This window comes from Marmota flaviventris, chromosome 2, assembly GCF_047511675.1.
Source record: "Marmota flaviventris isolate mMarFla1 chromosome 2, mMarFla1.hap1, whole genome shotgun sequence".
Taxonomy (NCBI): domain Eukaryota; kingdom Metazoa; phylum Chordata; class Mammalia; order Rodentia; family Sciuridae; genus Marmota; species Marmota flaviventris.
This window is the reverse complement of record NC_092499.1, coordinates 201,754,486-201,769,945: the sequence shown is the minus strand read 5'-3', so window position 1 is coordinate 201,769,945 and position 15,460 is coordinate 201,754,486. Positions and strand designations below refer to the sequence as shown.

At 54.3% G+C, this 15,460-nt stretch overlaps 1 protein-coding gene across 2 annotated transcripts in view; it reads right to left on the bottom strand.

Annotated features, from left to right (window-relative positions):
• Positions 1-15,460, bottom strand: part of Cdh4 (cadherin 4) — a 396,092-nt gene that overhangs the window by 29,521 nt on the left and 351,111 nt on the right. For both annotated transcript variants that reach the window (XM_071607391.1, XM_027954314.2), the window contains exon 7: positions 12,126-12,298. In XM_071607391.1, the coding sequence (XP_071463492.1) occupies positions 12,126-12,298 (173 nt within the window). The remainder of the gene's footprint in view (positions 1-12,125; positions 12,299-15,460) is intronic.

The following is a 15,460-nucleotide window of genomic DNA, read 5'->3' as shown; positions in this document are numbered from 1 at the left end:
GCTAGAGAAAAACTGCAAGTAACATCTTGTGAGAAACCAATCCAGATCTCAGCTGATTTCTCAACCCAGACCCCCCAAAGCTAAAAGGTCTTGGAATAATATACACCAAGCTCTGAGAGAAAATGGATGTCAGCCAAGAATACTATACCCAGCAAAATCAAGCTTTGGACAATGAAATTAAAACCTTCCATGACAAAAAAGTTAAAAGAATTCAAAACTAGAAAGACTGCACTACAAAACATATTCAATAAAATATTTCATGAAGAAAAAATGAAAAATAAAAGTGAAAACCAGCAAAGGGAAGAACTACACTAGAAGAACAGTCAGTCAAAGGAGAAACAAATTCAAATTAAAAATCAGAAATAAATAAAAATGCAGAGGATAAAAATCATTTCTCAATAATAACATTAAATGTAAATGGTCTAAACTCATCAATCAAAAGGTATAGACTGGCAGATTGAATCAAAAGATATATAGCCTGGCAGATTGAGTTAAAAGACCAGACCTATTAATATGCTGTCTCCAAGAGACTCACCTCATGGGCAAAGACCTCCACAGAATGAAGATAAAAGGATGGGAGAAAAATATCATTCACATGGGTCTTGTAAATAAGCAGGGCTTTTTATCCTCACATCAGATAAAGTGGACTTCAAGCCAGTTAATTAGATGAGACCCAGAAGGACATTTCATACTGCTTAAGGGAATTGCACATCAACAAGACATAACAATCATAAATATTTATACCCCAAACAGTATACTCAAAGAGTATATTGTTTCATTCATTAAAAGAATAGAAAGTCACCAAATAAATAACCAAACATTACATCTCAAAGCCCTAGAAAAAGAAGAACAAATCAACACCAACAGCAAAAGACGGGAAATAATTAAAATCAGAGCTGAAACCAATGAAATTGAAACAAGCCAAAAAAAAAAAAAATAAAAGAAAGAAAAAAAGAAAAAAGAAAAAAAAAAAGAAAAGCCGATAAGCCCTTAGTGTAGGCAATGAAGAGAAAGAGAAAACTCATGTTACTAAAATTCACAATGAAAAAGGAAATATCACAACGAACACTATTGAAATACAGAAGATAATTAAAAACTATTTTGAAAATTTATATTATAATTGAAAATCTTGAGGACATCAACAAATTTCTAGAGACATACGACCTCCCCACATTGAATCAGGAGGACTAGAAAATTTAAACAGATCAATTTCAAGCAATAAAATTGAAGGTGCCATCAAATGCCTACCAAGAAGGGCTGGGGAAGTAGCTCAAACGGTAGCGCGCTCGCCTGGCATGTGTGGGGTGCTGGGTTCGATCCTCAGCACCACATAAAAATAAAAAAATAAAAGATGTTGTGTCCACTGAAAACTAAAAAATAAATATTAAAAAATTCTCTCTCTCTCTCTCTCTCTCTCTCTCTCTCTCTTTAAAAAAAAAAGCCTACCAACAAAGAGAAGCCCAGGAGCACAGGATTCTCAGCTGAGTCCTACCAGACTGCCAAGGAAGAGTCCACACCAACCCTCCTCCGATTATTCCATGAAACAGAAAAGGAGGAGACCCTCCCAAAATCATTCTATGAAGTAGTGTGACCTTGATGTCCCAAACAGACAAGACAAATCAAGAAAGAAAACTTCATGAACATAGATAAAACATTCTTAATAAAATACTGGCAATATTTTGCATACAAAGACTTATTAAAAAGATTGTGCATCATGATCAAGTGGGGTTTATCCCAGGGACGCAAGGTTGGTTCAACATGCAGAAATCAATAAACATGATTCATCACATCAACAGACTTAAAGACAAGAATCTTACGATCATCTCAATAGATGGAAAGAGAGTGTTTGACAAAATACAGCACCCTCCATGTTCAAAACACTGTAAAACCAGGGATCTAGAAACATACTTCAGCACTGTAAGAGTATCTACGCTAAACCCAATCCTTCTCAATGGAGAAAAAAGAAAACATGCCTTCCAAGAACTGGAACAAGACAAGAGAGTCCTCTTTCACTACGTTTATTCAACATGGTCCCTGAAACTCTAGCCAGAGCAATTAGAAGAAAGAAATTAAAGGGATACAAATAGGAAAAGAAGAACTCAAACTGTTGCTATTTGCTGATGACATGATTCTATATTTAAAGAAGATCCAAAAATTCCACCAGAAATGTTCTACAACTAATACGTGAATTCAGCAAAATAGCAGGAGATAAAATCAACACTCATGAGCCAAGTGCATTCCTATACATCAGTATGAATCCACTGAAAGAGAAATTAGGAAAACTACCCTATTCACAATAGCCTCAAAAAGAAAAAATGGGGACTCAATCTAACAAAGGAAGTAAAAGTCCTCTACGATGAAAACTGCAGAACACTAAAAGAAATGGATGCAAAGATCTCCCTTGCTCCTGGATAGGCAGAATCAACATTGTCAAAATAGCCATATTACCAAGAGTGTTATACAGATTCAATACAATTCCTATTAAAATCCCAAAGACATTCTTCATAGAAATAGAAAAAGCAATCATGAAATTCATTTGGAAAAATAAGAGACCCAGAATAACCAAAGCAATCCTTAGTGGGAAGAGGGAAGCAGGTGGCATCACTACACCAGACCTTACACTGTACTACAGAGCTATAGTAACAAAATGGCATGGTATTGGCCCCCAAACAGACATGTAGACCAAGGGTACAGAATAGAGGACACAGAGACTAACCCACATATATACAGTTATCTCAGACTAGACAAAGGTGCCGAAAACATTCACTGGAGAAAAGACAGTCTCTTCAACAAATGGTGCTGGGAAAACTGGAAATCCATAAGTAGTAAAATGAAACTAAACCCCTGTCTCTCACTGTGCACAAAACTCACCTCAAGGTGGATCAAGGACCTAGGCACTAGAACAGAGACCCTGTGCCTAATAGAAGAAAATGTAGGACCCACTCTCTATCATGTCAGAGCTGAATTCCTCAACAGGCTCCTAAAGCACAAGAAGTAAAATAAAAAATCAATAAATGGGATGGAATCAACTTAAAATCTTCTTCACAGCAAACAAAACAATAAATAATGGGAGGAGAGAGCCTGCAGAATGGGAGAAAATCTTTACCACATGCACCTCTGATAAAGCATTAGTCTCTGGGATATATAAAGAACTCAAAAAACTTAACACCAAAAACCCAAATAACCAATCAATAAATGGGCCAAGGAACTGAACAGACACTTCACAGAAGAAGAAATACAATTGAGCAACAAACATGAAAAAGTGTTCAACATCTCTAGCAATTAGAGAAATGCAAGTCAAAACTACACTGACATTTCATCTCCTGTCAGAATGGCCATCATCAAGAATACAGGCAGCAATAAATGTGGGCGAGGATGTGGGGGAAAGGCACCCTCATCATACATTGCTGGTGGGACTGTAAATTGGTGCAACCTCTATGGAAAGCAGTATGGAGACTCCTCAGAAAACTTGGAACGGAACCACCATTTGGCCCAGCTATCCCATTCCTTGGTTTATACTCAAAGGAATTAAAATGAGCATACTATAATGACACAGCCACATCAATGTTTATAGCAGCTCAATTCACAATAGCTAAACTATGGAACCAACAACCTAGGTATCCTTCAACAGATGAATGGATTAAGAAAATGTGGTTATATATATATATATATATATATATATATATATATATATTCAATGGAATATTATTCAGCTTTAAAGAAGAGTGAAGTTATGGCATTTGCCAGTAAATGGATGAAACTGGAGACTATCATGCTAAGTGAAATAAGCCGGTCCCAAATAACCAAAGGCTGAATGTTCTTTCTGATATGCGGGTGCTAACACACAATGTTGCGGGGAGAAAAGAATAGAAGTTCTTTGGATTAGACAAAGAGAAATGAAGGGAAGGGAGGGAGGTTGGGAATAGGAAAGACAGTAGAATGAACCAGGCATCCCTTTCCTATGTATATTTGAATATACAACAGGTGTGACTCCACATCATGTACGACCATAAGAAGGGGAAGTCACACCCCGCATGCATTTGCTATGTCAAATGCACTCTACTGTCATGCCTATCTGAAAGAACAGTGTCAACAACAAAATAAACCACTACTGAAAACCAAAACCAGATCCCAAACCAAAATCCCCTCTGTTCCCCTGGCTGGGCAGAATCACAGCCTCTGGGGCAGGAGTCCCCTGTGTTTCTACTTTGCTAGCAAAACAATAAGACTCTCCTCTTTCTCAAAACCGTGTCCTCGTTATTGTTTTGGCACTGGGGACCAGGACCCAGCTTCCAGCAACTGAGCCTGCGGCCCTTCAGCTTCCAGCTTCCTGCCCTGAGCCTGCGGCCCCTCAGCTGGGCTGCATCCTGGTGTGGGGGAGGCCCTGCCCAGCACACATCCCACTTGGCCCAGGTGATCCTCAGGGGCACCCTGGCCCCAGAAACCGTGGCCACACAGGTGCCCTGTGCTCCGACTCTGAGGCTCTCCCCGGGGGTGGGCTGGGCATGCGTCCCCTCAGAGGGTGCCTCGGGACGGTTCTGAATGGGGGCCACCCCTGCCCTTGCCTGCCCAACACCTGCCAGCCCTCTGCAAACCCGCTCTGTCCAGCCCTGCCCTGGGACCTGGCTTCCTGGGTCCTCACCCCCGGGGAGGGGCCTCCTCACACCCCAGGAGGGTCCTGCCTGCTGCCCGGCTGCTGTGTCACAGCAAGCACCTGTCACTCCACCCTCCACCTTGCCCTCTGCCCACCCTGAGGGACCCCACCCCAGGGGCTTCAGGGCCATGGCCCAGCTGCCCCACCCATGACCCCGGGGGTCCCCTTCTGTCTGGGCCCAGGTGAGCTTTCTGGGGAGCGCAGCTGAGACAGCAGCTCCTCCGGGCCTGAGGCAGGGAGGCCGCGGAGGTCTCTGCTTCAGCCTGCAGCTGGACGGAGGTTCCGAGGCTCTCACATACTGTCTTTCTCTCCCCGTGGCCGTCTCGTCCCCCTCGCTGGCGCTGAGGGAAGGCTGCTGATGACCAGTGAGGGCTTCCTGGAGGGGGCGGTGGGTCTGGGTGCAGAGGTAGGGGAGTACCAGGGGTGGGAGGCTGGCGCACAGCCCCGGTGGTCCTGCCAGGGACCCCTGTGAGGAATGGACGCTGTCTATCTGTCCCAGCAGCCCATCTCCAGCTGTTCCCAAGGGCCCCTGCTTGTGACCAGCCCCTGGCTGTCCAGGGTCCCTCTGCGGCCTGGCCTGGGCAGTGTGCCCTCTCGCTGAGCCCCAGCGGGAACAGGCTGTGCCCCTGCAGAGCACTGTGACCCCGGCTGCTGCTCCAGGGTGGACGCGTGGCCAGCCCAGCACAGGACGGCGCTGCAGGGAAACCCGTGAGACGGGGGAAGAGCCGGTGTCAGTGCCTGGGGCTTGCTTGGTGGCTCTGGGGTGGCTTCATCCCCTCAGAGGAGACAGGGCCTTCTGTGGTTCCTTTCACTGTCCTTTGGAGGGAGGTGCCGTGGGCTGCTTCTCTCGGCCTCTGTCTCCCGCGCTGGTGCCAGGGAGCGGCCGAGAGGACGGCGGCTGGGAGGAGGGCTCTGGAAACTTGGGGCTGGGCTGTGAGGCGCGTTCCTGGACCCGTCTGGATGTGCTGTGTCTGCTCGTGTCAAGGTTTCAGGTGTCCCCGGGCTGCCTCACCTGGTCTGCACAGTTTGAGACACACGGGCACCTTCCACCCTGTCTGGACATTTCTGTGTATTTTGGGACGTTTCTGGGTGGTGGCTCCTGACCGAGCGTCCTCTGTAGCCTGCTGCACAGCTTTTCTGCTCTCACCTGAGATCCGTTCTCGCAGAACCTCAGGTGGCCAGGACTCTGTCCCTGAAGGGACTGGAGAGCAGCTCGATGGTCTTCCACAGACCTCCTCACCTCTTCCGGGAAGGCAGCCCTTGGACAGCAGAGGCTCCTGCAGTGGTCACACGGCCACCAGGGGGCATCCCCCGAGTCTCTGTGGGGACCTTCCCTGGGGCGGCCTTGGCAGGGTGGGAGCTACTTCCTTTGGCAGTCCTGTGGGGCCCAGCCCTCTGGCTGACCACTTCTGAAGGGGCCGGAGAGGAAATGCTGAGCTCGGGGGCTGGAGCGACGAGAGTCCACCTGTGGTCTCTGCCACCTGTTCAGTGTTTCTCCCCAACGATTTAAACCCAGCTCCCAGGCTGCCCAACCGCGGGTGGCCGGGTGGGAGGGGATCTGGGTGGTGGCCACGGCTTGGCAGCCCTGCTTTTGGTGGCTCCCTGGGGGTGTCCGATGGCTGCGGAGCCTGGTGAGTGGGGAAGCCGCTCACCCCGTGGAAACAGGGAGTCTGGTGGTGTTTCCAGAATGTGTGTTCAGCCTTCACAGGATTCAGGGTGGCCATTCTAACTGTAGCCCTTCCCTTCGCCCGGTCCAATTTTAAAACGAGCCAATCGCGTAGATTGCATCCCCAAGTCTCCAGTCAGGGCCCAGGGCCCAGGGCAGCACTGCATCAGGAATACAGACAGGTGCCCTGCTGCCCAGGGGCCTTGCCAGCCGGCTTCCAGAGGCCCTTCTGGCCCGAGAAAAGGCTCACCTTCCCACGGCCTCCGAGCGCCTGTCTGATTTCTTGCAGCACCTCCGTGTTTCTGACAGTCCCTCCCCAGGCTCTGTGGAGGACGAGCCTCCTGCCCTGGCCTCCTCACAGCAGCCCTTTCTCTCCTGGCCACTTCTCACCCCATCACCATTTCCAGGTGGCCAGGCTGCCCGCGGAGTCTGCAAGTTCCCTGGAAAGTGGACCACAGAGTCCTGTAGAGCTCCGCTGTCCTTCTGGGTGGGTTTTCTTGGTGACCCTGGGTGAGAGGAGCAGACCCGGCCTGCACACCTCTGGGAGACGAGGCTGTGCACACCAGGCAGTAGGCCCACCCACGCACACCGGTGCACACTCAGAATGTGTGCACACAGGTGTGTCACACACACCTGCCTTTGTCCCTGGAGGGGAGTAGTCCCCGGTTGCTTGCTTGGGGGAACCCAGTGACCATGCAATAGCAAGGGAGGCAAGAGTCCTTCCAGGGTCTTGGGGCCTCATGTACCAGCCCAGAAGTCAGGATGCATCTTGATGACCTCTTGCACTGGCCGCTGGCCGGGGGGTGGTCACAAAGTGACCACTGCTCACACACACATGTGGCTGTGATTGCAGTCCTCCCTGTTCCCAGCGGAGACTCCTGCAGAAGTGTCGGGCCGTGTTCCTGCCAGCCCACTTCTAGGGACCTCTGAACAAAGGCGTCCAGAGGAGGCCGTGGCAGGGCAGGTGCAAAGGAGGGAACCCCAGAGGCCCTCGGCGTCTCCTCCAGGCAGGGCCCCTCTTGGCCGGGACTCAACGTGGGAGCAGGATGTGCAGGCGCTGGCTTCCTGGGTGTCCTCAGCCCTCGGGCCCCGTGTTACTCCTGGAGGCTGTGAGCCTGAACACGCCCGCTCTGTCCATCTGGGTCTCTATGTCCTTCACGAGGACCTCATCGCCGCTCCATCGTCCCATCCAGCCCTGTTCCCGGGCCTCGCAGTCTGTCTCTGCCCTGGGGGGCAGCCTGCAGGGCCCCATGGGGGCGGGCTGGATGGTGAGTGACAGGTAAAGCAGCCAACCAGTGCTCTTTCAGCTCTGGGGATGGGCCAGGAACTGCTCTCTCCGTTCACCCCGGTGGCCCTGTGAGCAGCTTCTCTGCGTCCTGCTCTGCCGAGGTCAGCCGAGGTTTGAGTGCCTTGGTGACCCTCACTCACCTTGGCTCCGGGCCCTGCCGAGGTCACGGTGAATTCTCTTCTCTGTGGGTCTCCCCTCCTCAGGAAGGTGATGTAAAAGTGAGGGCCTCCCCCCACCCCCAGAAGCCTCAGAGACGTCCTCGTCTCCAGGGGGCTCCACAACAAATGGCCACACACACGGTGTGGCTTCAGACAGCCATCTGGGGACAGAGGTCTGAGGCCAAGGTCTGAGGCCTCCTCCAGGGTCTCCTGGGAGGACCCTCCCTGCCTCTTCCAGCTCCTGGTGACACCAGTGCCCCTTGGCTTGTGGCCACATCCCTGCAGTCTCTGCCTCCATGTGTGGCCATCTCCTCTGTGTCTGTCCCAGTGTCCCTCCACATGTGACCATCTCCTCTGTGTCTCTCCCAGTGTCCCTCCACCTGTGTCTTATCGGGACGCTGGTCCATGGATGGGGTCACCCTAACCCCAAAGACCTCTCCAGACCCTAACACTTTTCATATCTGCAAAGACCTTTTCCTAGACATGGTCACACTCAAGGCTCTGGGGGTCGGACCTGGACATGTCTTTTTGGGGCCTCCTCTCAAGCCAGTTTCTGGCTGATCAGACCAGCCCATGGCCAGGCGGCTCCCCAGGAATCTGGCCTCTGGACATGGGCTGACAGGCTGCTGCTCACTGGGTGCACAGGGGACAGATGCTGGCCATGGGGTCCCCCAGCACAGAGCCACACGTGTGCCGTGACAACACTGTGGCAGCTGTGAGCACGGCTGGGCGGGGACAGGTCTGAGGACAGGAGAGGGCAGGCTGGACTCAGGATGGCGTGCCTCTGCCCCAGGTGCCCTCTTCTGCGTCCACCCCAGGAGGAGGTCTTGGGTGCCGAGCCCACGGGTGTTGCTGCAGAAGACAGCACGCGCCCCCTCGCGCCAGTGGCAGGGAGGGGCTGTGGCCGTAGGTGTGGGACACAGTGGACCATGCCTCCCTTGTCACCAGCAGTGTCTCTGTGTGACTTGAATAATGTGACCAGTCATGTTGGAGACGAACCCCCAGCAGGGTGAGGAGGGGCAGTGCCACCTGACTCTGAAGTGTGAGGCTGAGGAGGTGACGCTGATGGCCATCTGCAGGAGGAGGGGCCGAGGGGTCTCTCACAGGGACATGGACTTCATCAGGCGCAGCTGGCGGGGTCGGAACAGGGCGGCCGGAGCTAATTACTTGGCGCAGCCTGGAGCAGTGCGCTGTCTCCAAGAACCCGCTCACCTCAGAACTGAGCTCGGGGCGCTCACCTTGGACAGGGCCATAAATATTCTAGTTAGGATCCGCTGGGGGGAGGGCAGGGAGCCTCCAGGAACCAGAGCCACTTGGAGTCTCTCCGAGGTTTGATCCGCAGGAGCGCTCAGTTCACGGCTCCCCCAATTAGACGGGGCTGGCGGGTCTCCCCTCGCAGAGGCCGCTCGCTGGGCCCAGGCGCTCCCCCAGGACGCCAGGCTCCCCGTGCACTGCCTGCTGCGTGGTGTGGGGTGTGGGTGTCCTCGGGGGAAACCAGGAACTGTGGATGTGCTTTCCAGGTTTGTTGCGTCCAATACAACCCTGTGGGGTGTCCTGCAGCCGAGGCAGGACCAGGACCTCACGAGGAAGATGGTCATGTCTCCTTCGGGCCAAAGCTCAGGCCTGAGTTGGGAGAGCCCCTGGGGTCTGCAGCGGCAGGACGGTAGGGGACCCCCTGCACGTGCCTGGAGATGGGTCATCTTGACCCGGTTGCCGTATTGCTGGCCACTGGTTTCCCAAGCCCGGGTCCATCGCAGGCAACCTTGCCCCAGAGACAGCAGCTCCTGTTCAGGCCGCCCGGGGAGAGAGGGAGCTCAAGGAAGCACAAGCCACCGGGAAGGACACTGGGCCTGGTCACCCCAGGGCTCCCCCAGCCGCTCCCCTTGCTTCCACTGGAGCCAAGAACCACCGTAGGGCAGAGGGTCCATGTGGTGGGGGAGGACAGGAGGGGACAGTGAATAAGGGGGGGAGAGGCAGGAGGGGAGGGACGGGGGAGGGAGAAAGTGGTGGGGGCAGGGGGAGGCCGGGGGAGGAGCAGGAGGGTGGGGACAGGAGGGTGGGCTAGGGCAGAAGGGAAGGGTGGGGGGGAGGGGAGGGGAGCAGGAGGAGGGTTGGGGAGGAAGAGGAGGGTGGGGAAGGAGAGAGGAAGAGGAAGGGGTGGAGGAGGGGCATGGGAAAGGGGGGAGGAAGGCCCAAGGAGGAGGCGGGGGAGGGGGAGGGGAGGAAGGAGGGGGGGTGGGGGTGGGGGTGGGGGTGGGGGGGTGGGGGGGTGGTCCTGGCAGTACCGCTGTCTTGTGTTGTGCCAGGTCAGCCTCCTCCCCCGCCAGGGGGAGCAGCTCAAGTGACATGTCCTGTGGCTTCCCTGACAGCCGGGCCTTGCTGGATGAGCATGGAGCCTCTGTCCCCAGCACAGGGGCCGCCCAGAGCCAGCAAGGCCCGGGGAATGCGTGGAGGTCGACAAGGAGGTGCAGGAGGGACCTTGTGGATCACGAGGATCCTGGAGCCACCTAGGGCCACCCTCAGTCCCCAAGGCAATCTCCAGGTGCCCTTGGAGGGGCCAAGCCTGTTCAGAAGCTGGCCCAGGCCCTCAGGGCCTCGTCTGCTCATCTGTCAGGGGGACATCTGGGGCTGCTCTGAGCACCGCGAATGCAGCGGGCACCTGGGAGCTCGTGTCTGGGAGTCACCCTCCTGTCCCTCCCTTAGCTTTAGCTCTGCTCTCTGGTGGCGCAGACGCGATGGCCTCCCCACCACGGCCCTGAGCAGCCCAGCACCCCGCGCCCAGCACCCCTGCAGCGCGTGTCTCCTCCCCACCCCTCTCTCGCCCATCCCAGCCACTACAGGGAGCCATGTGAGGACAGACACCGTCCACCAGCTCCATGTCCACTGGGCACCACCCCTCGCCTCCACCAACAGGCTGAACAAGGAGAAGAACCGATGGGCATTGGCCTCTGCCTGGGGGTCTCTATCTCAGGCAGGGGCCCTTGGAGCAGGAAACCCTGCAGTCCCTCAGGCTCTCCTCCCACCCATGTGGGCTGCAGGTGGCCAGGCCCAGCTTGGGTCACTGCCACCTGCTGCACGAGCTGCTGACCAGGGGCCTGGGAGTGGAGGCAGCGTCCACCTCCCCTCACGTCCCTAGGCTCCCTCCCCATCTCTGCGCTTCCCTCCTCGTGGACCAGGAGCGCACAGCCTGTGGACCCCGGCAGCTCCAGGCAGAGCTCCTCCCTCCAGGGCCACCCTGGGGAGCAGCGTCCACGGCCTGATGCCCACTGTGCTCCCCTGTCCCTTCTCCAGGACGGCCGGGCTCCATGGCTCCTGGGCCCCTGTATGTGGGAGGAGTGCCCGTGCCACGCTGCCGCTATGGGTAGGGAGGTGTCCGGGGGGCCGCAGCCCGCAGAATTACCTGTGGCTCCTGGCTGCTCTGGTGGCCATGGGGCCTGGCCCCACCCAGGGCAGGTGGGGACCCTGAGCGGGCCATCTAGAGGGTCTGCTGGTTGGCTGACCTTGGGTGGACCTTGCCCATGGCCCTCCCCACACTGTGTTGCTCTCAGTCCTTTGGGACCTCTCCCAGCTGAGGGACAGGAAAAGAGCCAGGGCCAGCCGCAACTGCGGGGCTTATCCAGGCCAAGCAGGCACGTCTTCTCCTCCCCTGGGGAGGGTGGCAGGGCCTGGATGGGTCCTCTAGGTAGGGTGGACGGTGCTGGGACTGGTCATGGCCCTGAGCCCCTGGCCCTCTGGCCCTCCATTGCCCAGTTCCACCAACGTCGCTGCGGGACACCTCAATCCTGCAGACAGGCCCTGTGTGCCCTCCGCGCCAGCCCTGCCCTGCCTGCCTCACAAGGCCCACTCCCGCTCCCAGAGCCCAGAGGACCCGTGACTGGGGCCTGCAGGACCTGGGACTGGGGCCCACAATTCCGCTGATGTGCCTGCGGTCACCTCACCTTCCCACCAAGCCACAGGCTGCAGAGTTGCCTTCCACGCCACCCTGGTGCGCCACCCAGTAAAACTCAGGATTTCCAAGAGAAGCACTTCATGTCCCTCAGGGCAGGGGCAGGAGGAGTTGTCTAGGTTGCAGAAGGCACTGGTGTGCAGGGTGGAGGAGCTGACCCGTGGCAGGGCACATCCTGGTGTCCAGTGCTGGCTGGACCCTGAGAACCACCAGGTTCTCTTGGGTTTCTCTTGAGTGGCCACCAGTCTCTGCCGCCTGCACGGCAGGGCCTCGCTGGGGACCGGTCACGGTGCCAGCTCGGGGGCTGGTCCACGGCAGCTGCAGGTCCCCTCTGTTGCCCCTCTCCCTGCCCATGCAGGAGACAGTCCTCGGCACCCCTGGAGGGCCCTGCCCGGCCCCATAGCCCGTCTCACCTCTCGGTCCAGGCCTGCTGCCACTGTCACGATGTCCCCTGTCTCGCTGTTGATGGTGAACATGTTCTGGGATGGGCTCTGAGGGGTCTGGGTCACAATCCGGTACCGCACCATGCCGTTGGCCGTGGTGCTGTCATCCGCGTCATTGGCTGTGACTGTCATCACGTAGGTGCCTGTGAGGGGGGAGAGCAGCTCAGGTGGGGTCTGCACCAGCTCTGTCCCCACCACATTCCAGGGGGACCTCGCCATTCACGCCAGGACGCTCAGGGCAACTGGGTGTGGCTTGTGCCCGTCACCTGCCAGGGCACCCAGGTGCCCATGAAAGTGAGCCCAGCCCTGCTGTGAGGGGTTCTCCTGAGCCGGGCGAGGCTCCCGCAGTGGGTGCCCTGACATCTCCCCCTCAGCGCAGAGTCCCAAGGCCTGGACAGGAGCGCCTCTCCAAGCCCTGCAGGGTGGGACATGCTCAGGTGGCCGGCAGCCCCCAGGTGTCCTGCCAGGAGCCTGCTTAGCTTCCAGGTTTACTGAGGGAAACACTCCACAGGGTGCATCTTAGGAGAGCAGGTCCAGCACAGGAAGAGGACGTGTATTTGCAGGTGCAGGGTCTACGGTCTCATCTCAGGCAGGTACATGGGACCACTGACCAGACTCAGCAGGCAGATGGCGGGTGTGGAGGTGGCAGGATGGCAAGGGAGGGTCCAGCGCCAGGGGCTGCTGGGTGCTGGGCAGCTGCTCCTCCATCACCAAGACACAGCTGCACTGAGGTGTGGTCCACACACCACGACGCTTGTCCTTTAAAGTACAGTTGCGTGGTTTCTGTGTCCCCGCAGGGTTGTGTGACTTCACACGGTCTAGTCCCAGGACATTTCCCGTGGCCTTAGGGAGCTCGGCACCATGATCACTCACTCCCCGTTGTCCCTCCCCAGTCCTCTGGCTTCTGCTCTCTGGGTTCATCCTCCTGGAGACTTGGACAAGGAGCTATGTCACATGTGACTTTTGGCCTTTGGCTTCCTTCACCACACCCAAGGTCCCTTCCTTTTGAGGCTGAGCACTATTTCACTGTATGGGGACATTCACGCCATCACCGAAAGTGCACCTGCCACATGTAGGCCTTGGGCTCTGGGTAGCAGACAAACACTGTCCCTGTCCCTTACAGGCTGGTGTGGGAGGACCAGACCAACAGGTAAAGAGACACATGATTGCAAATTGTGACAAGTGCGTGGCAGAGAGGAGAGACAGTATGCAGGGACCACTGCAGACGCAGGACAGCTGGGTGACAAGGTGGACTACAGAGGGCACAGCCAAGGCCTCGCTGAGAGACCGAGGGATGGGACCCTGCATAGAGGGGCAAACATTCTGGAAGAGAGTCCTGCATGATAGGGACAGAGACTGGGAGGGCATCTGGGGTCAGGGCGGCTGGATCCATGCTGTCACTCCATCCTAAGATCCAAGGGAAGCCAGCAGTGGACGGTCACCAGGGGACTTAAGTGACAGCTTGGTGTTCCTAAGACAGAGAACAGACTGCAGGCGGCGGGGGGCGGGGGCTGGTGGAGAGCACAAGGCTCGTTCTGTCCCTGGGTGTTACAGACCAGTGATATCCAAGGGACATCTGCTCATTCCTTTGGCACTCCTCTCCGTGTCTGCTGGGGAAAACACCGGAGAACTGTGTGTTTTGAAGTCCTAAGAAAAATCCACAAACAGACCTGCTGTATTTCGTGTGAGCAGTTGTGTGTAAACCTAATTATTATTAATTGATATATAGTTAATCATCAATAGAGTTTCGCCAAAGACACTGGGTATTTAAAAAGAATCTGGAAAGTTTTGCGTTTAGCAAAGGTGAAGAATGTTTTCATCAATCTTCCTCCCAAGGAGAACTATAAAAGCTGGACAAAAAATAAGTAAATAAAATAAAGCAACCTGTTGGGAGGCCCTGGAGAGCGTTCAAGGGGCAGTGCTGGGAAAGGAGCTCCCAGGACCTCATCTCCCAAGGCCTTTCCTGATGGCAGAACCGGCCAGGGAAAGCCCGAGGAGCGGCACGGGCTCACAGAAACCCAATCGAAGACCCAACTTCAGTCTTGCCAAGGAGGTCGGGCCCTGGGAGGTCTCTGGTCTTTGTGTTGGACCTTGAGGTGCAGCACCCTAGAGAGAGTGAGTGATGTGGGAATAAATAGTCCTACCATAATAGCAATGATCCTCTAAGGAGAAAGCAGCAGCACACTTGGCCTCAAGTTACGGCTACAACCGTCTGTGTACAATGTGCAACATTTGATTACTAAGCATACAAGAAGACAAAACCTGACTGAAAACAAAGAGAGAAAACAGACATCAAACGCTCCAGGGGAGAGTCAGGTAATGAAGATGTCAGATGCAAACTTAAAAGAGAAACAGCTCACTATGCTCAGGGAGTTAAAAAGATAAGAGGAAATTTTGGCCAGAGAACTAGAAATCATTTAAAACAAATAGAGTGGGAAAACTATATCTGAAAAACAACTAAAATTAAGAACGTGAGTGGGTTTAACAGTAGATCAAATATTAATAAAGAGAGAGTTAACTGAAAGATATAGCCAAAGAAAATAAAGACCAAAACAAGCCAGAAAAGTTCAGAAGAACCATATGAAACTTTAGTAGATTCCCCAAATGTGTAACTGGAGCCCAGACGGCCAAAAAGAGATGACAGGGCAGGAGAAAGCTTAGGAAAGGAAATGGCTGAAAAGTTTCCAAAGCCAATAAGAAAACAAGTCATGGATTCAGGAAGCACTATACCCTAAGCAGGATGAATCAAAGCCAGTCACGTTATGGCAAATGGCTAAAAGCCAAAGCCAAAGATAAGAAATTTTAAAGCAACTGGAGATTTTTTTTTTAAAGGGATAAAGCCTTTAATGGAGCAATAAGACTTAAATGTGACTTCTCAATAGAAATTGCCAGAAACAATGGGATGAGAGAAAATAGCGAAAGAATAAACATTATTCTTTATTTGATGAAATCCCCAAACTTTCTAAAATGAAAGCACAATAAAGACACTAAAATTTAGACGATCAAAACAGGTGATTTGTCACCTGGACACCTACACTAAGGAAATACTGAGGGCTGAAGGAAAATGACCCTGGAGGAGGCCACAAATGCAGAGCTGGGGGGAGGGTGTCCCCACACTCAAACTGTTCACACAGAGAAGGGCATGAGCTGGAGAGTGTGGAACGCTTCAGGTGGCGATGATCATGCTGCTGACTGAGGTCCCCCAAGCCACCAGGCTGGACCTGCAGACCTTCACCCGCCAAGCGAATCCGAGCCTGAGTGCAGCTCTAGTCTTCCAATAGTGGGAAGCTCAGCCCGGATCCAGG